The sequence below is a fragment of the Mytilus trossulus genome, chromosome 3 (assembly GCF_036588685.1).
Source record: "Mytilus trossulus isolate FHL-02 chromosome 3, PNRI_Mtr1.1.1.hap1, whole genome shotgun sequence".
In the NCBI taxonomy this organism is placed as follows: domain Eukaryota; kingdom Metazoa; phylum Mollusca; class Bivalvia; order Mytilida; family Mytilidae; genus Mytilus; species Mytilus trossulus.
This window is the reverse complement of record NC_086375.1, coordinates 92,033,780-92,059,638: the sequence shown is the minus strand read 5'-3', so window position 1 is coordinate 92,059,638 and position 25,859 is coordinate 92,033,780. Positions and strand designations below refer to the sequence as shown.

The window sequence follows — 25,859 nt, the reverse complement described above, 5'->3', positions numbered from 1 at the left end:
GGATCCTTTAATCAATCAATAAATTGATAAAAAGGTTTAATATCTGGTGCATATCATTCTTTTTAACTGAATTTTACTGTGTACATTGCTGTGTGCGCTTTTGTTCTACATTCTACATTTATATGTTTCGGAGTTGTCATTTTTTACTGAACTAATACACATTTTTGTTTAAGGGCAAGCAAAAGCCGACTCCCCTTTTCAAGTACCGTAGATGGCAATATTTTAAATTAATTACAGTTATTGCCTTTCTCTTCTTTAGTAATATTTATTAGATATGAAAATAATGTAAATGAACCTGAGTTCATAAGTATTTTTTTTTACCGAACGCCAGGAAGCTGCAAAAGGTGTATAGCCTTTGAGTCGTCCGTTCGTCCGTCCTTACTTTGTTGTATTAAAATACTAGCGCTTTTGTTACTTCTGATCCACTTTTTCAAATTATCAAAATATAAAATGAGGATATGTGTTGGGGGAAGGGGGAAGGTATTATACTGAAAGGGACTACTGACCTAGCTATGCAAGAGGGACGAAAGATACCAAAGGGACAGTCAAACTCATAAATCTAAAATAAACTGACAACACCATGGCTAAAAATAAAAAAGACAAACAGACAAACAATAGTACACATGACACAACATAGAAAACTAAAGAATAAACAACACGAACCCCACCAAAAACTAGGGGGTGATCCCAGGTTCTCCGGAAGGGTAAGCAGATCCTGCTCCTCATGTGACACGCGTCGTGTTGATTATGTGATAACACATCCGGTAAATAGTCTAATACGGTAGATCACATTCATGAAAGGGAAGGGGATTGTAGTTACGACGTCAGGAACATATCCGATATCATCTGTGAAACGGTTATTCCGTAACAGTCAACCAACTCGTGATGGCGTCCGTAAAATTTCTGAAAGGATGATTTCAACTTCACCATTTGGAACTATTGATTTAATAACTTCCTTGTAAGCAGCAACCGTCTATTTTGAAACTGAAGAAAACAGCCATTTTAGAAAATGGCCGTGGCCATCTTGAAAAAAAAAATTGTTTTAATGGCCAGCAGTTATTTCTTAAAAAGTATATAATAATGTTGCTTTGTGGTAATTTTCATGCTTGTATCATCATTTGCACAATGTTCGATTTTGCTTGCTAATACCTTCCACTATATCAAGAAAATCATGATATGAAATGCAAGCACGGGAATATCGTATCAATTGGGAGATATATACCCCGTATGCAGGTGCTGCTGGAATGTTGCTACTTAGAAGATGAAAGTTTACAATGGGAAAGCTGAAATCATCTCTTTTGTCATAAAGTTTTGTTTTCAACCGACCCTCATTGTCAATTTCTAGATGTAAGTCAAGATATGAGGCCTACTTTACTGTATCTGTAGTATCTTTTATCTCTAGTTCGATGGGATATATGCGTTCCACATAGTCACCAAATTTTTATTTTTTTAGTGAAAGAACATCATCTATATATCGGGAGGTAAAGTTAAACATTATTTATGTATGTGCCTGTCCCAAGTCAGGAGCCTGTAATTCAGTGGTTGTCGTTTGTTTATGTGTTACATATTTTTGTTTTTCGTTCATTTTTTTACATAAATAAGGCCGTTAGTTTTCTCGCTTGAATTGTTTTACATTGTCTTATCAGGGCCTTTTATAGCTGACTATATGCGGTATGGGCTTTGCTCATTGTTGAAGGCCGTACGGTGACCTATAATTGTAAATGTTTGTGTCATTTTGGTCTATTGTGGATAGTTGTCTCATTGGCAATCATACCACATCTTTTTTTATATACTAAAGGATATTGCTAACTTCTTATCTTTCTTCCTAAGAAGTTCTTGCATGAAGTCAGCCTCATAATAATAAAGAAACAAGTCGGCAAGTAGAGGGGCACAGTTTGTTCCCATTATAATACCGACAGTCTGTTGAAAAACACGTCCTCCGAACGTAACAAATATGTTGTCAATCAAGAAATCAAGCATCTTGATAATGTCAGTTTCAGAGATTTTTTTCTTTGAATCAGAGTGATCCTTAACAAAGTAGGATTTATCCCTTCCTAAGACAAGATACTTGTAGCTACGTTGGCCATTCTTTTTTATGAAGCAAAGCAAAACCAACTCTTTCAATTTGTCTTTTAGTTTGGAATGTGGAATAGAAAAGTCAAATGTTTTAATATTGTTACAAGATGAAAGAGAGTTAGATTGTTAGATCTGTGGAATTTTTAAGTATCTACATCAGTAGCACCTTCACATGTTTTTTACCAGATATGATTTAACTGAAAGTTTCCACTCATCCAAATTTTGATTATATTTGTTTTAATTAGGTAAAAAAAAGTTGAATTAGGATATATATCGTATCTCATATATGAAGAAATAACATAAAAAATGTTGTCGATACCAAATACCTTGCTACGCGTGTTTCGTGTATCTAAAAGTGTGCACTACATTTGTTAGGTTATTTTGAAATAAACAGAAAAAGTATAACAATTATTCCTTATAAGTTTATTATAAATTCATTTTAACGAGTATGTAATGAAAAACGTGGATGACGTCATGATCCAAAAATTATGTCTATGAGCTGATACAAAAAAAAACTTTCAGCCATTCAGAAGTACAACATCCAAAATTAGATCATTATCAGTTCAACTGAATTTAAGATGACGTTTAGATAAGAGTTTGTATCCTTACAATTTACCATATTAATCTATGGACGTTACTGGAACGAATTTCGGAGGAGTAACATAACACTTACTTATATACAACGAATTGCATATCAAATAAATGGATTGTAATCGCCATGAATATTTAAAATGAATTCTACATTACAATGAATACGATGAACGATCTTAAGCAGATACTTATAACACTCAGTCGTTTTACAAAGAGAAATCAGATACCACCCCTGAGATGAGATGTATATACGTTGGTGTTCTATCATACACCATATATACAATATAATCAAATATATCTGATTAAATTAATTATTCCTTTTCTTACTAATTACTACATATGGCAAACTAGTTCACAGAATTGTAATAACTATAACTGGTGCTATTTAGGAATACCATTTGTGCAAGCAATATTATAAGCAATATGGAGAGTATTGTGAGTATTAATTATTATGTCTTCTTTGATGTCCAGATTAACGTGGTCGACATTATTTCATCCATATATATTTTTTTTCAGATTCATGAGATTTCTGAAGAACAATTGCGAGGTATGTATATGGCTGTTTTATATTTACTGTGCATACTTACCTTATTTAACTATGACAAAGTAATCTACATTTCTGTAGTTGTCAAATACTTTCGAAATATGTTGTTTTTCAGTGATTAATTCTTTGCATTCCCTATATTTGAAATTATTTAGCATTCTTACTTTGTTGTGGTTTGTGCGCTGTTGTTGGTGTGAAACTGTTGGTCGTTTTCTTTCTTTGCCATGGCGGCAGCTTCTTTAATCATTGGTCATTTAATTGATAGAATTTGGCTGTTTAAATTTACAAAAAAGGTATTATAGCGGCTACATGTACCCTTCGACACTTCAGTAAAATTTTGGGATTTGTTATCCCGACTATGATGATAGCATGTATACAACTTATCTCTACTAAATTTATTTGTTATGTTCTCTTCTAGAATTTAAGGAAGCATTCAGTCTGTTTGATAAAGATGGCGACGGTACCATATCAGCAGTTGAACTTGGTGTTATTATGAGGTCATTAGGCCAAAATCTAAGTGACCAAGAACTAAAAAACATAATCAGTGAAGTTGATGTTGACGGTAAGACGTTAGTTATGTAATCAAACTATTACCTATACTTCTTTTTTTATTTTATGATTAAACTCAAACATTGCGCATGTATTTCTCGCCTACACAAATGAGCGTGAGAAAGATTGAAAGACACGTTTTCATTCTCCGGCGCTTCTCAATACTCTTTCAAACATTAATTTGGTAAACAGTACGATCACCTCTAAGAAATTAGAAATTTTAATCTGTTATGAATTAACCAGACAAAAGACATATTACTGCTGTGAAAAATTCGAAACAATTCTTATGCGCCTTGCTCTGTGCTCACTTTAACAGTGTTATACAGTATACAATCTTTGCCCAATGACCAATACTTTCATGCAATTGAAGTTCGATAGTAAACTCACAATAAAAACAATGTATATATTCTGTACAATAGGTCTACCTGATTAAGAGTGCGGAATTGAATTACTACTGGAAAATGAGGGTTCATTGGCAAGAAACTTTTACTTTCAGTCAGCTATTTCTGGGTTGGTGAAAGTGTTATATACAAGACGAACTATTCTGACCGACTGTGTTCTCATCCCACACAGCTAAACGAAATTCCCTTTAGACAGGTCTTACAATCGGACGGGATAGTCCAAGGGATGGTCATAATTCTATAACCTTGTTAAATTTGGTTATTTTGGGTTTTCAATGCTACACAATTTCGCAGTTGGAACTGTTTTGATTCGAGCGCTACTGATGAATCTCTATGTTGACGAGTGTTAACCATTATAAGTGTTGCACTGTTTCATATTTTTAATGTCGGGGACTTTAAATGGCGGTATGTTTTCTTTTTCTCTCAAGGCTTTTAATTGCTCACATCGTTTACACTTTGGTGGATAGTTGTCTCATTGATAATCATATCGCATCTCCTTATTTTTATATAACTTCTGACATTGTGTTACAAGTTCAGAGATTACATTCATTAAATACAGTATAGTCGGCTGAAAATATGACAAAATATAAACAAAAAGGTACTGGAATTTATCTTTTTAACAGGAAATGGAATAATAGATTTCCAAGAATTTCTTACTATGATGGCTAAGAAAACAAAGGACACCGATTCAGAGGAAGAAATTCGGGAAGCTTTTAAAGTCTTTGATAATGACGGTAATGGAACCATTTCATCAAACGATCTGAGACAGATTATGACGACGTTTGGTGACAAACTACCAGACGATGAAATAGACGCAATGATAAAAGAAGCGGACTCAAATGGTGACGGTCAAATAAACTACATTGGTGCGTACTTCTTGTTTTCAAAAGATAAAAAATAACTCGACGGAATCTATGAGTTAACTTCAAAAGATACTGGATTAAAACAGATAATTAACATAAAAATATTGGAAGAACGATTTAAAAAACAGACATCTAAATAAATAAAATTCAATTTAAAAATGTAGAATCCGAAATTCTTTCCAAATTAAATAGTTACATATAAACAAAAAAGATGGGGTATGATTGTCAATGAGACAACTCTACTTTATGACAACAATACTTTATGATCCAGATAAAATGTTACGTGGGAACGGAATAATGCCACAGCATTCAAATGACGAAAAAAAAAACACACAAAAAAGATCACTCTACAAGTCAAGGTACTGCCTTTAGTTGTAGACCAGTAACTTTTCAATATGCCAAGCTCTAAATCGTTTATATTAAAATTAACAGATTATATATCAAAGACCTGCCATTGATATTTGTACCATAATTGCATAAATGAAAAAACACATTTCGATATAGCAAATGACAACCTGTTAGAAGTTTTGGCAGAAAAGTGACTTAGTCGTCTTATGTTAATGTTTACTTACACTTTTTTTATTCGAGCGTCACTTAAATAGACGAAACGCATGTCTGGCATATAAAATTTAATACTGGTATCTATGATGTGTTTATTTACAATAGAATATCATGAATATGCCAACTTCGGACAAGCAGTTGAAATGAATTTACTTTTAATTTGATTTCAGAATTCGTGAGGAAAATGTGCAGATATTGAAGAAAGAATGCTGTTGAAAAGAATCTTTTATTTAGGTATTCATAGGGACCAAAACATTTTATGAGTCCTTGGTATTTTGATGTTTTTCATTTTTCATTGTTTATATGAACAGTCAATGCAAGCTGGAAACTGTATCAATTTACACTATTTTCCTTAATACACCATTGCTTTAGCATTATAAAATTTTAAATCAGCCATTTCAATGTGTTTATATTACATCCAGTTCTATATTTACATGCATTAAAGGCAGTCTGATTTCCGGGTTTTGTTCTGAAAGGACAGCCTAACCAAGTTCCAGAATGTATTGGAAATACAGTACCGGTAACAAAACTTTCATAACAGCGACCGTTATCAATATGTTTGAGTTAATGGTATCGAATTCAAAAGCCATTTATGCGAGAAAATGAAGTCTTCGTTTATTTTAAACCCATTAAAAAGTTGTGAACAAGTAAAACATTATTATGTAGAAAGATTAACCCTTTCTGACACCAATAAACCACAGTCAACAGTGGATTAACTTGTTTTAAAATTGTGTCTATTTTTTCAAAGTTATCCGAGGACTTCTGATGGTGTAATTATCCATAAAACATTTGTTTTTTCTCTTTTTTCTTTTTTCGCGAACAATTATCCTAGATAAAGAGAAACTAAAACTGACACACAAAAAAATCAATCAACATTGACCAGTCGACTGCATGGAGAAGTTAGTGGCATTTAATGAAAATGTTTACCGATGTTTTATTTCTTTTGCCTGTTATTTTGAAAATAATAAGATATAAAGAAAATCGATATAGCAACAGTTATGTAGTCGGATTATCTACAAGATCTTCTGTTAATTCAGCATAACCAAAATAGTCATTAGTCTCCGAATTGCCCTTTATTTGTGTTTTTTCTCTCCACATTTTTGCCTTTTTCTGGAAAACTAGTGTAGGTTAGGGCATAAGTGCACCACAGCTTAAATGATCAGCAAGACAAAATCTACATATAGGACAAAAAATCAAAACTTCCAATGCAATTCTTATAAACAATTATTGACTTGTTGTGCAAAAAATAAACACCATAAAAGATGGAGAGACATTGAAAGGAGCAAATCAATCAGCATTAAATTTTCTACACATATACCATTTTAAAATTTGAAACGGAGTGAATGATATGATATGATGTACATCAAGTACATATAATTTGAGGGCGATATCTTTTTTACGCCAAAAAGTAACTTATTTCAGCGGCACCATAACTTATTTGCGCCAATACTTCTTGATAAGTGTAAATCAAAAAGGAAGATATTCCATATATCCAAAGTTAATTATTCAACAACAGAAGACACTGGTAATATGGTCTCGGAAAAAACATACTTTGACTTGAACCTGTCCATTACTAGTAAACATGTATTTAGTCGTACTATATATAAGTTACTGGCATGACAAAGTCAAAAAGAAGCTTATCAAAGCTTAGAGTTAGAATAAAAATACATACAAAAATAAATACTTTTAAATAATTGATTATACATTAGTAAATTGTTCACGGATCACCCGAAACTTTGTACATAACCGTAACTTAATCCTAAATGTACCGAGATATAGTCAGTATTTAACAATAAAGGTTAATACAGTTAGTATGAATGATACCATCATTGCCCCCATAACACAATAACATTTATTAAATCACGCAGATATACCATAATCCATATGAACACTATAGGATACTAAAATGTCCACGGAACTGGTAGATGTGAGTAGTTTTGTCATTTTTATGTGAATTGTTACACGTATTTGTAAAACTTTTTCAAAAACAGTTTAATTTGTTTATAACTTACAATTTTTCATAAGACTCGTTATGGAAAAATGCTTGCGACATGTATGTATCTATATACCTATATACCCAGATGGTTTAATATTTTGAAGTTGATGTAATTCTAAATTAACATTCCCCATTTCCATTCTCATTTTATTATTTTTCAAATCAGCTTTGATTTTTACGATAGTTAAGATCAAGAAGAAAGAAAATTATTCTGCTGTTCTGTTATAATCGTCATACAAAAAGTGTGCGTTTTTTTGCAAAAACAGAATAACAGCAACACTCCTTTTTTGATTCACCTCACTTGGACATTAGATGTGTGTTATTTTGATTGTGCAGAAAAAACGGAACAGTGTACAATATCTTCTGAAGGTTTCAGGTAAACGGATTATGCATTCCTTAAAAGTTTTAATATAGTTTTAAATGATTTTATAATTTTACTGTTTTGTTGTTTTTAAGGCTCTATATTTTCCTATCTTTTCTTTCCTTATTTTGTTAGTTTTATAGTTAGTCTGCCTTTCTCTTTGTTTGGTTTGATAACTGTCCTCAGAACAATCCTGTCATGGAAGAAAGTTGAAACTCCGCATTTCTATTATTGGCTCAAACATTTTGTTACCTTTCAACTGCAGATTGATAATCAACGGTTAGAGGGGAATACTATCATTTTAAATAACAATTTCATATTTTCATAAGAGTCCGATGTTACCCTACATGGTTTATTAAAGTAGATGTAGCATGACTGCTGATGAGACAACGACCATAAACTTATTAAAATCGTTTAAACGAAACATCTTCTTTTGACGTAATTTAGACACAATAAATGATTTTTTTGTAAAATAAAAAAAAAGTTCGTACAACAAGAATTTTTTTATGTTTCATACACTTACTGTTTGTTAAAAAATCTTTTAAAGACTTTATAGGTATTAAAAATCCTATGAGTATACTATAAAAAGAAATACATTTGTGTAAATCCAATTTGACAGGCATTTTGCTTTTGTTAAAAAAGCAAAGGTAAAAACTACATTAGGCTAATAAATAATTACACCATTATCGAACTGGAAGTAATAATCATGCAGTAATTCTCCACAAATTTCCTCCATATAATAACCCTCAATGGACTTATATACCTTGTAAATCTTATTTGTTTCGTGATGGCGAGTTTCAGTTTTCCACGATCACGGAATACATTAATGTAGAAAGAAGTTGTTTATGTGTTATATTTCGATACTGAATGAGAATATCACGTACGTCCAAAGCTATTTTCTGGATTAACAACTAACTTCATCAGGAACGGTGGTCAAACCTAAACATTTGAACTTTTTTTTCTTTTCAAAGGCTTGAGTTTTTATATGACTTTTTCTTCACATTGTATGTACAGTAAATAACATGACAGAAGAACAAACCAAAAAATTATACACATAGACCATTAGCATCAAGCAGTGTAAATAATTATCCAAAAATTTATACAATAAATGTATGAAAGGCGTTTTTGCAAATATTTAAATCATTGTAATCAATTAGAAATTCCTTTAAAGTTAAGGTACATCAATTGGACCATGTAACACATTTTGATAAACATGCACAATGATTCACTTCGAAGACGTTTATAACAAAAAGGAATGGCTGTATTTGTCATATATAATATATATAAATTTCCTAGAAAATCAACCTATGTCAATTCAGTGGAGTACATTTGATATTTACTTCCCCACACAGCTGGCCTGGAACCTGTACTTTTTATTTCTCACTTTTTCGACAACTGACATATTATAAACACTGACACGGTGACATACTATCACTGACATATCATAAACACTGACACAGTGCAATACTATCACTGACATATCACAAACACTGACACATTGCCATGCTATCACTGACATATCATATACACTGAAACAGTGAAATGCTATCACTGACATAACATATACACAGATACAGTACGGTGCTATCACTGACATACAATATACACTGACACAGTGACATGCTATCACTGACATACCATAAACACTGACACAGGGAAATGCTATCATTGACATATCATAATCACTGGTCACTGACATATCATAAACACAGACAAAGTGACATGCTATCACTGACATAACATAAACACTGACACAGTGACATGCTATCACTGACATAGTGCCATGTTATTACTGACATATCGTATACACTGAAACAGTGACATTCTATCCCTGACATATCAAAAACACAGACACAGTGACATGCTACCACTGACATATAACAAACACTGACACAGTTATAACTATCACTGACATATCATATACACTAACACAGCGACATGTTGTCACTGACATATCATATACACTTACATAGTGACATGCTATCACTGAAATAACATAAACACAGACACAGTGACAGACTATCACTGACATACCATAAACACAGACACAGTGACATGTTGTCACTGACATATCAAATGCACTGATACAGTGACATGCTTTCACTGACATATCATATACGCTGACACAGTGCCATGCTATCATTGACATATCATATACACTGACACAGCGACATGTTGTCACTGACATATCATATACACTGACACAGTGCCATGCTATCACTGACATATTTTATACACTGACACAGTGACATGCTATCACTGACATATCATAAACACTGACACAGTGCAATACTATCACTGACATATCATAAGTACTGACACAGTGACATACTATCACTGACATATCATAAACACTGACACATTGCCATGCTTTCACTGACATATCATATACACTGAAACAGTGACATGTTATCACTGACATAACATATACACAGATACAGTACGATGCTATCACTGACATACAATATACACTGACACAGTGACATGCTATCACTGACATACCATAAACACTGACACAGGGAAATGCTATCACTGACATATCATAAACACAGGGAAATGCTATCACTGACATATCATAAACACTGGTCACTGACATATCAAAACACACACAAAGTGACAGGCTATCACTGACATAACATTAACACTGACACAGTGACATGCTATCACTGACATATCATATACACTGACATAGTGCCATGTTATAACTGACATATCGTATTTACTGAAACAGTGACATTCTATCACTGACATATTAAAAACACAGACACAGTGACATATAACAAAAACTGACACAGTTACATACTATCACTGACAAATCATATACACTGACGCAGCGACATGTTGTCACTGACATATCATATACACTGACACAGTGACGTGCTAGCACTGATATAACATAAACACAGACACAGTGACAGACTATCACTGACATACCATAAACACAGACACATCGACATGTTGTCACTGACATATCAAATACACTGATACAGTGACGTGCTTTCACTGACATATCATATACGCTGACATAGTGCCATGTTATCATTGACATATCATATACACTGACACAGCGACATGTTGTCACTGACATATCATATACACTGACACAGTGCCATGCTATCACTGACATATCATATACACTGACACAGTGACATGCTATCACTGACATATCATATACGCTGACACAGTGCCATGCCATCACTGGTATATCATATACACTGACACAGTGCCATGCCATCACTGGTATATCATAAACACAGACAGAGTGACAGGCCATCACTGACAAAACATAAACACTGACATAGTGACATGCCATCACAGACATATCGTATACACTGACACAGTGCCATGCTATCACTTACATATCATATACACTGACACAGTGCCATGCCATCACTGACATATCGTTTACACTGAAACAGTGACATTCTATCACTGACATATCAAAAACACAGACACAGTGACATGCTACCACTGACATATAACAAACACTGACACAGTTACGTACTATCACTGACATATCATATACACTGACACAGCGACATGTTGTCACTGACATATCATATACACTGAAACAGTGACATGTTATCACTGACATAATATATACACAGATACAGTACGATGCGATCACTGACATACAATATACACTGACACAGTGACATGCTATCACTGACATACCATTAACACTGACACAGGGAAATGCTATCACTGACATATCATAAACACTGATCACTGACATATCATAAACACACACAAAGTGACATGCTATCACTGACATAACATAAACACTGACACAATGACATACTATCACTGACATATCGTATACACTGACACAGTGCCATGTTATTACTGACATATCGTATACACTGAAACAGTGACATTCTATCACTGACATATCAAAAACACAGACACAGTGACATGCTACCACTGACATATCACAAAAACTGACACAGTTTCATGCTATCACTGACATATCATAAACACTGACACAGTGACATGCTATCACTTACATATCATATACACTGACACAGTAACATACTATCACTGGCATATTATAAACACTGACAAAGTGACTATCTATAACATATAATATTGCGAAGCTATCTTTTTCGCCGTCCAGGACGTAATAAAAAAACTAATTATAACACATCGCCAGACTCATCTACATCAAATATAAGTGTACATTCTGATTTTTCGTCATAGAACAAAAAAGGTCAACCTCTGGCCACGATATAATCTTCAATTGACAAGTGCCACAAGTAGGAAGATATAGATTTTAGTTTTTGTTGTTTTTTACATAGACATTTTTTATATGTCATATTTCACAAAAAGCTGTGTGATGTAGTCAGTATAAACCTTTAATTTTTTTTTTAAATACATAGAAATATTGTCTACATGGTCTTCTTATTCTTATTTCAGATATTGGATAATAGAATTGTTTACATAACATATTATTATAAGTCAGAGTAAAACGAGTATAATTAGTTTTAACAGAACATGCATGCATCAGTACTGTATTAAAAATAATCAAAAATTCAATCTAAACTATTGGCCAATATTTACATCATCTAAAAACAAGTTTATGCTTGGAATAAACAATATTATTAGATTATCTTCTTTGACTATCACTTATCCTTAAATACAACACTCATAATAAATAACAACATACTTATCTCCAGATTCAGCACGCATAATTAGTTTAACAATTCAGGTACTAAACACTAATGCATTAATGAGGTTTTTAAGGGAACTAAAGTACGGGGAACTCTGAAGCTGGTCGTGAAAGTTATAGGAATGTTTTCGGATAAGAGCCGGCGAATGAAATTGCTTTTCTCCCTTCAAATATATGATAATAGTATGATTGATTGATTGATTGATTGGTTGATGTTTTACTGCACTAGTCGTGGTCCTGACACATTACCGTAGAAAATTACCTTTTAAATTAGTTAAACTATATTTCATGTAAATTATTCTGTTCAAAAATATTACTATATAGTGTTATGATCTATTGAACTATTCTACTTTCGCCGAGTTAATTTCGTGATCTGCATTCCCATCAGAAGTTATCGCCCTTCCATTAATAATACATACTATTAGTTTCTTAACAAGCAATCAATAATTCAAGATCTGCCCAACAATACTGAGACCTTGAACACTAAAATCATTAACACTTAAATCATTGATATACTAATATTCAAATGAATTCGATGTTTGTATTAAGAGAGTGGATGTATTCTTGTTTAATGTGGCATGAAACATAAAAGTATTTACCTTTAAAATTTATATACTAAAGAGACAACAATATATTCCAATAAATCTATACTTTATCTATTATACTCTTTTCTTACTTATTTCACATAAAAATTGTTGCTGGAGTATAATAATACATTCAATTGAACTTTTATAAATATTTAATTTGTCAAAGAGGATTAAATAAATTGAGACTAGCGTTAATATGTTTAACTTCCAATGTAAATATCTGTAACCTGATTGTGTAATATGGAAATCAATGTTGTGAGTATTTTTTCTTTTACTTTTTATACTTTTTTCCCCATAAACTCGGTTATTTAAGTGTTAATACTATGATATTTTAGTTATTAAATTTTATGTTGTTCATTCCACTTTATTACTTTCCATTTTCTTTGTGATTTAAACTTTTTAAGTTTTCATAACTTTAAATATTATTGTTGTATTATGAGGCAGGCCTAATTTGATTTCTAGTTTCGGATTTCTTCTGTTTGAAATAAAGACGATATTTCTTATTTCATTTTTTGTTCTCATTAAAAAAAAATTATATTGTCATGAAAAATTCTTTAAAAATGTGTTCTGTAGTTTATTGGGAATTATCTAATCAGACGAGACTTGTTATTGTTAAGAATCGAGTTTGGTGAGAACATCTTTGGTGATGAACAAAATTGTAGAAAAAATACAAATAAAAGATCTGAATATCAAAATTCTATTGATTCCCTCTCACGAATTGATTCATTCACAATTATTGTTTCATTAACGTCCAGTGGCACATATCTTTCCTAAAATTTATAAAGTTTTCAGTTAGATGCGCCGGGTTGAAGTGGCACTATAAAGTTTTCAGTTAGATGCACCGGTTTAAAGTGGCACTTGTTCAATACTACATTTTAGTTTTGAGGTAACTGTGTTATTTTGTAGTTTCATTACTCATCTTATTTCATCCTTTCAAAGAGGCATATAAAAGATCTAATACAGCACTAACAAATTGTAAAACAGCAAGTAACATCCAAAAACTAGAAATCAGATAGGTGGTTGCCACATTTTGTGAAAAACGTGTAGTTAAACTATAATGTTTTAATTTCATTTTAGGAAACTCAGATTCCTGAAGAACAACTAAGAGGTAAGGTCAAAGTTAAAAAGCTTACAATCGTATAACCTTCTCTCAGTGGGAGGCGATTGCAATACAGTATCAGGAATTCCTGCGAAAAAAAGGGGGGTGATTACAAGACTTGGATTAATTATAAAAAACAAGATGTGGTATGATTACCAATGAGACAACCCCTTACAAGAGACCAAAAATAACAGTGGTAGCATTCTCTTGGTTGGAGGTGATTACAATACAGGTCTTTATACTCGTAATAAAAATAGCAGTGTGGTAGCCTTCTTTTGGAGGACAATGTTACAATACATATCCTATTACTTGTAATGCACATTTCATTAGAATCATGTTCAACTGATGTCAACAAGACAACAACTTTCTGACTTCAGCACAGATTTTTCGAATATTGAACATTATGAAGAACCTGTTTGTGTTTACAAAGATTTGCCTATCTTTTAGTAAGGACATAGTAAAAATGAATTAGAAAACATATAAAAAAGAAGATGTGGTATGATTGCCAATGAGACAACTATCCACAAAAGACCAAAACAAACATTAACAATTCTAGGTCACCATACGGCCTTCAACAATGAGCAAAGCCCATACCGCATATAGTCAGCTATAAAAGGCCCCGATAAGAAAACAGTCGAAGAAATATGTTCAATTTGATCATAAAGCTACTCAAGTATTTTTTATGTACTTCATTGACACATTTGTCTCATTGACTCATTTTCTTCACTGACACGTGTGTCTCATTGACTCATGTACTTCACTGAAACAAAGATCTCATTGACTCATGTACTTCATTGACTCACGAACTTCACTTACACATGTATTTCATTGACTCATGCACTTCACTGACACATGTATCTTATTGACACATGTATCTCATTGACTTATGTACTTCACTGACACATGTATCTCACTGACTCATGAACTTAATTACACATGTATCTCATTGACATATGTACTTCAGTGACACATGCAAATCATTGACTCGTGTACTTTACTGACGCATGTGTCTCATGTACTTCACTGACATAAATCTCTCATTGACTCATGAACTTCACTTACACATGTATTTCATTGACATTAATATCTCATTGACTCACGAACTTCACTGACACATGTATTTCATTGACTCATGTACTGCACTGACACGTGTATCTCATTGACTCATGTACTTACTGACACATGTGTCTCTCGTACATCACTGACACATGTGTCTCATGTACTTCATTGACACATGTATTTCATGGACTTCACTGACAAAAATATTTCATTGACACATGTATCTCATGGAATTCATTGACACAAATATATCATTGACACATGTATTTCATTGACTCATGTATTTCATTATCTCATGTACTTCAGTGACACATGTATCTCATTGACACATATATCTCATTGACTCATTTACTTTACTTACACGTGTATCTCATTGACTCATGTACTTCTCTGACGCATGCGACTATGGTTTGACCAGAACGTTTCTGTATAAGGCAATCTCAGAAAGCACTTCGGGAGCATAATGTATAAAGTCTAATTTTATGTAAGTGTTGGTATCATTATGATGAATCAACAAACTATTAATAAGAAGTTTCTAAATGGTATTTTGCCTGTTGTGTGGTAATTTAGACTCAAGTAGAATTAAAATGTTTTAATATACTAGTAAACAGGTGTTAAAATCTTATTGCTTTAACGTTAAAGATATAATTTAATAACTAATCTTTTCACACATGCACCTATTAAAGGGTTTATTCAGATTGTGTGCTTTGTAAATAAAGAGGGGATGTACTTTCAAAACAGAAGCATGATATAAATAGGAAACAAACTTCTTAAGCGGTTGTATTTTTTCATATCTAAACAGGATTTGTTTTGTTTAAAATTTTGTTGTATTTTGGAGAATTAGGTCTTGATGGCATATTTTTGAGTCTCTGTTAACTGTGTTAGATTCACGGCTATCTTGTACTTGCCATATTGACGTATAAACACGTGTCTGTTGTTGATGACTGCACGTTGACCTCTCTTGTGTTGTCTCATTGACGTATAAACACGTGCCTGTTGTTGAAGACTGTACGTTGACCTCTCTTGTGTTGTCTCATTGACGTATACACACGTGCCTGTTGTTGAAGACTGTTCGTTGGCCTCTTTTTTGTTGTCTCATTGCCGTAGACACACGTGTCTGTTGTTGAAGACTGTATGTTGACTTCTCTTGTGTTGTCTTAATGACGTATAAACACGTGCCTGTTGTTGAAGATTGTACGTTGACCTCTCTTGTGTTGTCTCATTGCCGTAGACACACGTGACTGTTGTTGAAGACTGTACGTTGATCACTCTTGTGTTGTCTCATTCTCGTAGACACAGGTGCCTGTTGTTGAAGACTGTATGTTGACCCCTCTTAAGTAATCACATTAACGTATAAACACGTGCGGGCTGTTTAAGACTGTACGTTGACATCCCTTTTGTTATCTCATTGACGTAGACACACGTGCGTGTTGTTGAAGACTTATGTTGACCCCTTTTGAGTAATCACATTGACGTATAAACACGTGCCTGATGTTGAAGACTGTTTGTTGACCACTCTTGAGTTGTCACATTGAAGTAGAACATACGTCCGTGTTGTTGAAGACTATGTTTACCTCTCTTGAGTTGTCACTTCGACGTATAAACACGTGCGTGTTGTTGAAGACTGTATGTTGACCCCTCTTCTGTTGTCTCATTGACGCTTAAACACGTGCGAGTTGTTGAAGACTTTGATGTTGACCCCATTTGAGTTGTCTCATTGATGTATAAACACGTGCGTGTTGTTGAAGACTGTATGTTGACCTTTCTTGACTTGTCTCATTCACGTATACACACGTGCGTGTTGTTGAAGACTATGTTGACCTCTCTTGAGTTGTCACTTTGACGTATAAACACGTGCGTGTTGTTGAAGACTTTGTGTTGACCTCTCTTGTGTTTTCTCATTGACGTATAAGCACGTGCGTGTTGTTTAACCCTCAACTCATTTTGTTTGTACTAGAGTTTGTCTATCATTGATTAAGACTCTTCGCCTCCTTCTATTCATTAAAAGATTCTAAAAAAAGAATATGAAGTTAGGACAGAGTAAAAAACAATATTTTTTTTAAAAAGTTTGAATGATTATTCTCTTCACCTTTATGATTTTACAATGAGCTAGTATTTATACCGTTTAATTATTCTAAAAAAAAATCATTATTGTACATTAAGGAGTTTGATTATTTAGGATGTAACATAGTGGTGATCAATTATGTATATTTGTTTTCGGCTTCAATGGAAAGGAAAGTATGAATATCGAATTTCCATAAAACATACTTAGCGATCCAGAGAGGGTTGAAATCAAATAAAATTTCGTTATCTTGTGCCCTAATGAAACTAGCTATATTGATCAGAATTAAATTAAAAAAATATTTTAAATTACATTGCTTTGGAAAAAAATCTTTTTGTTTAATAGGCGATACAAAAAAAGTGGGGAAAACAAATTACATATGTATTGGCATGCAGGCATCTGACGGTTAAGAGGAAAGGCAATTTATAAAAAAAGTAATCTACGGTTTTTGAACTTTCCACCTGCATCCTGCATCATAATATACTTACATGTATAGTATAGCCACCAACGATAAAATACATGTAAAGGTAAAGGAGGACAGTCTTAAAGTTTTTGAAAAGATTACATCTTACATCATTTCCAAGAGCTCTTTAATCAGATTTTAAAATTTGGCTCCATTAATACGCGTTTTGAAAACAAACCATTTTATGAATATCATTTATATAATTGCAATGTTCATATCAGTATAAGTGTTGTCATTGTGCGGTTTGTAAACGTCGTTGTATCATTGCATATATTAATTTATCATACTGCATGCCAAAATGCCTGATTTTGATTGGCTAATACGAGGGTGTCAATTTACTCTTTTTACCCTTCATGGAGACGCTTGATCAAATATTAAATACGATTCTATCCTATGGAAAATACTCTATCATCCTTCGCAGAGACCATTGATCAAGTGTGCGCTTTATTAAATACGACTCTATTCTATGGCAAATACTCTATTACCCATTACGGAGACGTTTGATCAAGTGTGCACTTTAGTAAATACGGATGGTTATGTACAAGATGTCATAGTTTATTGCTTTGCATTTTAAATTTAATCGACAGTAATAACAGAACATTCAGTATGATAAATCAAATAACACATATCTGAGAGGGTGATAGAGCAGATTGTTACCCCTCGAAAAGACATTGTCAACCTTGGCTTCGCCTCAGTTGACAATGTTTTCTCGGGGTAACAATCTGCTCTATCACCCTCTCAGATATGTGTTTTTTATATAATGTTAACGAAGTAAGGGAAACATCAGTTAACCAGGTACCAGATAACACCAACCACGTGTCTTTGTTATTTCGAGTTTTAAATGCTTTAGATTTTGGTTCTTTGCATCATGGTGTCTTTTATAATATATGGTATTTTTTGTTCCAGAATTTAAAGAGGCTTTTAGTCTGTTTGACAAGGATGGTGACGGAACTATTTCGTCGGCAGAACTCGGTGTCGTAATGAGATCATTGGGTCAAAATCCGAGTGAGCAGGAACTAACAGATCTAGTCAATGAGGTAGATATTGATGGTAAGCTTCCAAGTTTATATTTTATACATAATCGATAAAATGAAATGTATAAAAAGACAAATATTCGGTTGAGAGAGGGTTTTGTATTCATCTTATCATTTTGAGTTGCATGCGTCTATTCCTGATGTGTTCATAAATAGCTAACAATTCGGACATTTCTCTTGTGAATCTCACATGAAAGTAGGAAGAAGTAGAAGAATTAAGAATAGACATTCCCGCTGCAAATGTTTGCACCTGTCCTAAGTCAGGAATCTGATGTACAGTAGTTGTCGTTTGTTTATGTAATATATACGTGTTTCTCGTTTCTCGTTTTGTTTATATAGATTAGACCGTTGGTTTTCCCGTTTGAATGGTTTTACACTAGTAATTTTGGGGCCCTTTATAGCTTGTTGTTCGGTGTGAGCCAAGGCTCCGTGTTGAAGGCCGTACTTTAACCTATAATGGTTTAATTTTTAAATTGTTATTTGGATGGAGAGTTGTCTCATTGGCACTCACACCACATCTTCCTATATCTATTAAGAGAATTTTTCATATGTCATTACTTTTACAAAAATGCTGCATTGGTTGGCTGAATGAAGGGTACTGTGTTGGTATCTCTGTATAAACTCCCTTATCTTTGAAGAGTTTTATTGTAATAAATTCTGATTCTATATGATAACAAGCAAGATAAGATATTTTATTTTATGTTGATTTATCTTAATTGTTGCTGGATGTTTACAGGCAACGGAATTATAGATTTTCAAGAGTTTTTGACGATGATGGCCAAGAAAATGAAGGATACCGACACAGAAGAAGAGATTCGGGAAGCTTTCAGAGTTTTTGATAAAGATGGAAGTGGTTCAATATCAGCAAATGACCTTCGACATATTATGACTAACCTTGGCGACAAACTTCCGGATGAGGAAGTGGATGAGATGATACAAGAAGCTGACTTGGACGGTGATGGTCAAATTGATTACATTGGTAGGTGTTATTTTTACATCAGGAGGCCACATCCAGTACGGGTCAGGGTACTAGATGTACCGATTATCAGGTTTTCTGCATACTGATATCAGATGCAAGTCTCAATGTGAAACTCTTTGTCAAGTGAGCAACACATATTGCTCGGTTTACTGTAAAGAATAAAAACTTGTAAAAAAGATACTGAATATACATCAATGAAACAGACACCCAACAACACACATAACAAAACCAAACACATATTGGTCAACATAAAGATATATGCCATGGACAGAGATGATGTCTTCACAATATGACAGTTAAGGTATATCGTGAAATTGTCAAGTTACTCATTTTAGAAGATATTGCTCTTAATTTAAAATATGATTTTTTTTACCGTTATTTTGAAAATTTTTGTTATATTCTAATCAACGGAGATTATAAACAACAAACATGATCAGATAGACAGGAAATAAATCAATGTAACCGAAATCATCAGGCAAATTTCGACAAATAACTTTCACGACCAAAATCAGTAGCCGATACCGCATACAGTTTTGCTTTTCTAACATATTATCTTCAAAACTAGTAAACATTTTCAAAAATGTCTAATGCCCGAACTCTTCAAATAACTCCCTTTATATAGTATTGTCCGTAAAAGACGTACCATTTTAAAACCTGATCTCCGTGCGACATCGATAAAATCTGGTCACAAACTTAGTTGCAAAGATGGCAGCCACCATTGTTAAGGTTTAATAATGCATAGTTCTAACAGCTCCTGTGAGCCTTAAGTTTCTTATACACATAGATGTTCTTATACACATAGATGTTCTTATACACATAGATGTTCTTATACACATAGATGTTCTTAATACAGATGTTCTTATACACATAGATGTTCTTATACACATAGTGTTCTTATACACATAGATGTTCTTATACACATAGATGTTCTTACATGAAATTGCGATGTGTCGTATGATTATCATGGATTTAACTTAATTAATAAGAAAATTATGTAATTAGTGAAAATATTGCTTTCCTTTTTATTTAGAGTTCGTGAAGATGATGTGTGGAAAATAGCGATCCCAGGAGAGTTCAAAATATCTAAGATATTATTTTGATACTATGCACAGACAATACATGTGAAAAAATACCACCATTCATTTTAATTAATTTATTACTTATGTTGTATAAAGATGTGTTATTGTTAGAAATAAACTGATCATATAAGTGGTTGTTTTTCTATTGCAATAAATGCTTTATATTTTCCACGCCACATATTGATGTGATAAAAGTCAGGTTCTCCGATTAAAAGAACAACTGAGTATTTTTTTTGTATCTTTTATAAAATTCGATGTCGACCCGGTATAGTCTCAATTAAAATAATTTAGATATTTTTCAGTTTGAGGAGATTTAAATTTTGACATATCTAATAGACACGTGTGTACTGTTACAAACTTTGTGTTAATCTATATAAATGTTCATCTAGGTTTAATGTTTGGGATTGCTGTCTCGTTGACGATATCTCCACATTCAAATGTAATAATTTACAAGAAAAGGCTCACAGCCACGTTAACTTTTATTTCTGTAGAAGTCGCTCTTCACTATACTACTACCTGTCGATACATTTATTTTTGGCATTGCACAAGTCATGTCTTCTTTGACTATTAATGACGTTAAAATACTAAATCCCTGTGATGTGTTTTAGTCGATTTTAGTCTCTGATGCATGATTTTTTACTATTAATTGGTTTTGGCTTTTAACTAGCTGTCAGTAACTGCGAGTACTCTCAAATCGTATTTTCTTGTTAATTCGACCTGTTGATACTGTTTATAATGCTTTTTTGTCATTTTTTATTTATATGGATCTTGGCTGTATACCAGCTTTGATTATTTGTAATATCTTCAATTTTTCACTTATTCTTACAACATTTGTATAAACTTCAAGATTATAAAAAAACGGTTTTTTTCTAAAGTGAACATTGATTGGTTAAATATTTCTCAGTGTGTTTGAATTTGTTTGATAGCCTTTTGGTCATGACTGTTTGTCTCTAATATTTAATTAACTGTGCATTTGTATTCAGATATCGCAGATCAAATTTATTCGTTCTTTGTGTAATCATACGTTTTTTGATTGAGTTAAGTCTGCTAATTGATATTTTATCGTATGTTTTTATATGTTGTGATGTTATACTATTGTTTCAGAAAAAGGGAGAAGGTTTGGGCCCATTAAAACGTTTAATCCCGCTGCAAATGTTTGCACCTGTCCTAAGTCAGGAATCTGATGTACAGTAGTTGTCGTTTGTTTATGTAATATATACGTGTTTCTCGTTTCTCGTTTTGTTTATATAGATTAGACCGTTGGTTTTCCCGTTTGAATGGTTTTACACTAGTAATTTTGGGGCCCTTTATAGCTTGTTGTTCGGTGTGAGCCAAGGCTCCGTGTTGAAGGCCGTACTTTAACCGATAATGGTTTAATTTTTAAATTGTTATTTGGATGGAGAGTTGTCTCATTGGCACTCACACCACATCTTCCTATATCTATTGAATGTTAAAAACTAATTTGAGTTATCTACCTTACATTGGTCAAGAGATCCACCAATTCAACATAACTGCATGGAGAAAACATAGGCTTTTGATGTTGTTGTTTATAAATGATACTTTTGCAGATTGAGAATTGTATTCAGACCATTTTGAGCCCAAACATACTATGAATTTAGAGTAGCTGCATAATAAAAAGTGATGTAAATTAAATGTTTTCAGAGTGATATTCGTAGTAAGTTAGTTATGGCAAGATTATAGACATTGGTTAACAATGTACATATAGAAAGGTGGTACATGACCAAGTCAGGATAACAAAAATTGAGAATGGAAATAGGGAATGTGTCAAAGAGACAACAACCCGACCATAGAACAGACAGCAGCAGAAGGTTACCAACAGGTCTTCAATGACAGTTCAATACAGAATTAACATGGTTTTCAAGAATTAAAATAATAATCAAAATCTACAAAGCGCCATAAATAAAATAAATTTCACTCTAAAGCGCTGTACATGCATCATCGTATTGAGAATAGAATAAAAAATCAAAGTCAGAAAAAAAAACATACTCATCAGAGGCTTAAACTCAATTGAAAAATGCATTGATTGATTGATTGATAGGTGATTTCTCTACGCCGAGTCAGAAACGGAAAATAAAACAGAACTGTCTATCATAGAAAAGCTTAATACGGATATACATAGATATACATATTAAAACAAAATAAAAAGGGTTCACACACTTATCATCTCATATCATAGGTTTCCCTTGACATATTGGCCAAAACTTCCTGAAATGTTTGGTTATTTCATGTTCTTCAATTTTGTAACTAATTTGTCTATTCAACTTTTTTCATTCAAACACTATTGGTAAGCCTTGTGTAGACGAAACGCCCATCTACCGTACCAGAGGAAGAGTATTATGCCTGGTATCTTTTATGGCTTTTCCAACACTGTGTAGAAACCTCTGTGGTGTGGACGTTTCGCCCTGAGGTTGTCACCAGCTCATTGATCAGCACCTACGCGCTGACATGAATAATTATTGATGTTCATTTTCTGTAAACTTTGGAGTAGGTCCAGTAAGATATAAAAAAAGAAGATGTGGTATGATTGCCAATGAGACAACTATCCACAAAAGACCAAAATGACACAAACATTAACAATTATAGGCCTTCAACAATGAGCAAAGCCCATACCGCATATAGTCAGCTATAAAAGGCCCCGATAAGACAATGTAAAACAATTCAAACGAGAAAACTAACGGCCTTATTTATGTAAAAAAATGAACGAAAAACAAATATGTAACACATAAACAAACGACAACCACTGAATTACAGGCTCTTGACTTTGGACAGGCACATACATAAATAATGTGGCGGGTTAAACATGTTAGCAGTATCACAACCCTCCCCCTAACCTGGGACAGTGGTATAACAGTTCAACATAAGAACGAACTATAAAAATCAGTTGAAAAAGGCTAAACTCATCAGATAGACAAAAAATACAAGTGGACTTGGCCGGGTACTTATACATCCCAACAAAAAAAGACACAATGAACAGATCTGAGAGTACGCGCAGTTATCTGACAGCTAGTTCAAAGCCATTAACAACTAATAAAAAAATCATGCCTCTAAGACTAAGCAATCAATCCGTACACATCCAACATACAATGGATTTAGTGTATAGACGTCATAAACAGTCAGAGAAAAACATGACCTTGTGCAATGACCCCTTTTTGGCCCCAAAATATAGCAGTTTTACAAAATTGTTAAAATGTAAACTTTTAGTTATTTATTGGACAGTAGAATGCTTCTGCTACATAAATATGGGTTGTTTTTGACAATACAATGCACATACATGTATATCGGGTACTAGCACCATAAAGTCATGCTAAATTACTGAAATCTTCACAATTCTAGCATTTTAGTTAAATTTTAGACGGTTTTCGTGTAAAACGAAAGTGGCCGCATTCGTGTTCATCCTTAATTTTGAAATGTAAGTTGTATTTTATTATAATACATAATATATATAAAGGTTGAGGATGAACACGAATGCGGCCACGTAAATTTTTGACCAAAACCAACTGAAAAGTGACATTTTTCGGCATTTTTGATAGATTTTTCATATTTGAGCTTGAATCGGATCGTTTTTAATGATTAAATCAGTTGAAATCTTTCTCAAAATCTGATTGATTCAAATGAAAAAGACACTTAATTGTATAAAAAGTGGTCAAAATCTTTCGTCAGATGAACCTGAAATTTGAGGCCAAAATCGGTCTTTACCGGACCTACTCCTTTACTGTTCGTACAATGATAATAGTTATCAAAAGTACTGGATTATAATTTTATACGCCAGACGCGCGTTTCGTCTACATAAGACTCATCAGTGACGCTCAGATCAAAATAGTGCAAAAGCCAAATAAATACAAAGTTGAAGAGCATTGAGGATCCAAAATTCCAAAAAGTTGTGCCAAATACGGCTAAGGTAATCTACTCCTGGGGTAAGAAAATCCTTAGTTTTTCGAAAAATTCAAAGTTTTTTAAACAGAAAATTTATAAAAATGACCATATAATTGATATTCATGTCAACACCGAAGTGCTGACTACTGGGCTGGTGATACCCTAGGGGACGAAACGTCCACCAGCAGTGGCATCGACCCAGTGGTGTAAATAGTGATAAAACATTTGAAACACTTTAGTGTTTCTACCAAAGTCAATGATTGCCCTAATCGTATTTTTTGATGCTCTTCAACTTCGTGCTTGATTTTGACTTTCGACTGCTTTGATTCGGGCGGCGCTACTGATGATTATCATATATATATATTATGATAGACGAAACCTGCGCCTTATGTTTTGCATTATAAGTCGGAGAAATTTGGTGAGTTTTTCTACATAGTGGTATCTTGATTACATATGGCAAAAAAAAAGAAGTGTTGTATGATTGCCAATGAGACAACTCTCCAAAAGAGACCAAATGACAACAGAGATTAACAATTATAGGTCACCGTATGGCCTTTAACAATGAGTAAAACCCATACCGCCTAGTCAGCTATAAAAGGCATTGAAAAGACAAATGTAAAACAATTCATACGAGGAAACTAACAGCCTAATCAATGTACAACAAAATAAACAAAAAACAAAAAATATATAGACGTTACGCACGATACTGGTGTCACCAAACGTAACGTCGAATTACGACGTTTTCTACATGGTAAAATGAAACGTTGAAAAACGACGGCATTGAAAGACTGAATTTGATGTTTTTTAATTCGATTGTATGTTTGTTTTGTTTATTTCCCTTTCAGTTTACCTTTATTGTTTCTTTAGCATGTTTAGTTTGTCTTTTTTAATGTTTGTTTGTTTACTTTTTAAGAAATATACAAAATATAAGAGCAATTCAAAGACAAAATAACTCGTTCAATTTTATTCCGAATAGTCTGTTATAAACTGCT

General features: G+C 33.1%; 1 protein-coding gene across 1 annotated transcript in view; it reads left to right on the top strand.

The window, feature by feature from the left end:
* LOC134712857 (uncharacterized) overlaps positions 1-21,106 on the top strand; it is a 58,703-nt gene extending 37,597 nt beyond the window's left edge. The window contains exons 5-9 of the mRNA XM_063574824.1: positions 3,630-3,773; positions 4,785-4,973; positions 18,785-18,931; positions 19,652-19,894; positions 20,925-21,106. Coding sequence (XP_063430894.1) covers positions 3,630-3,773; positions 4,785-4,973; positions 18,785-18,931; positions 19,652-19,894; positions 20,925-20,953 — 752 coding nt within the window. The 3' untranslated portion in view covers positions 20,954-21,106. The remainder of the gene's footprint in view (positions 1-3,629; positions 3,774-4,784; positions 4,974-18,784; positions 18,932-19,651; positions 19,895-20,924) is intronic.
* Positions 21,107-25,859: the final 4,753 nt, after the last annotated feature.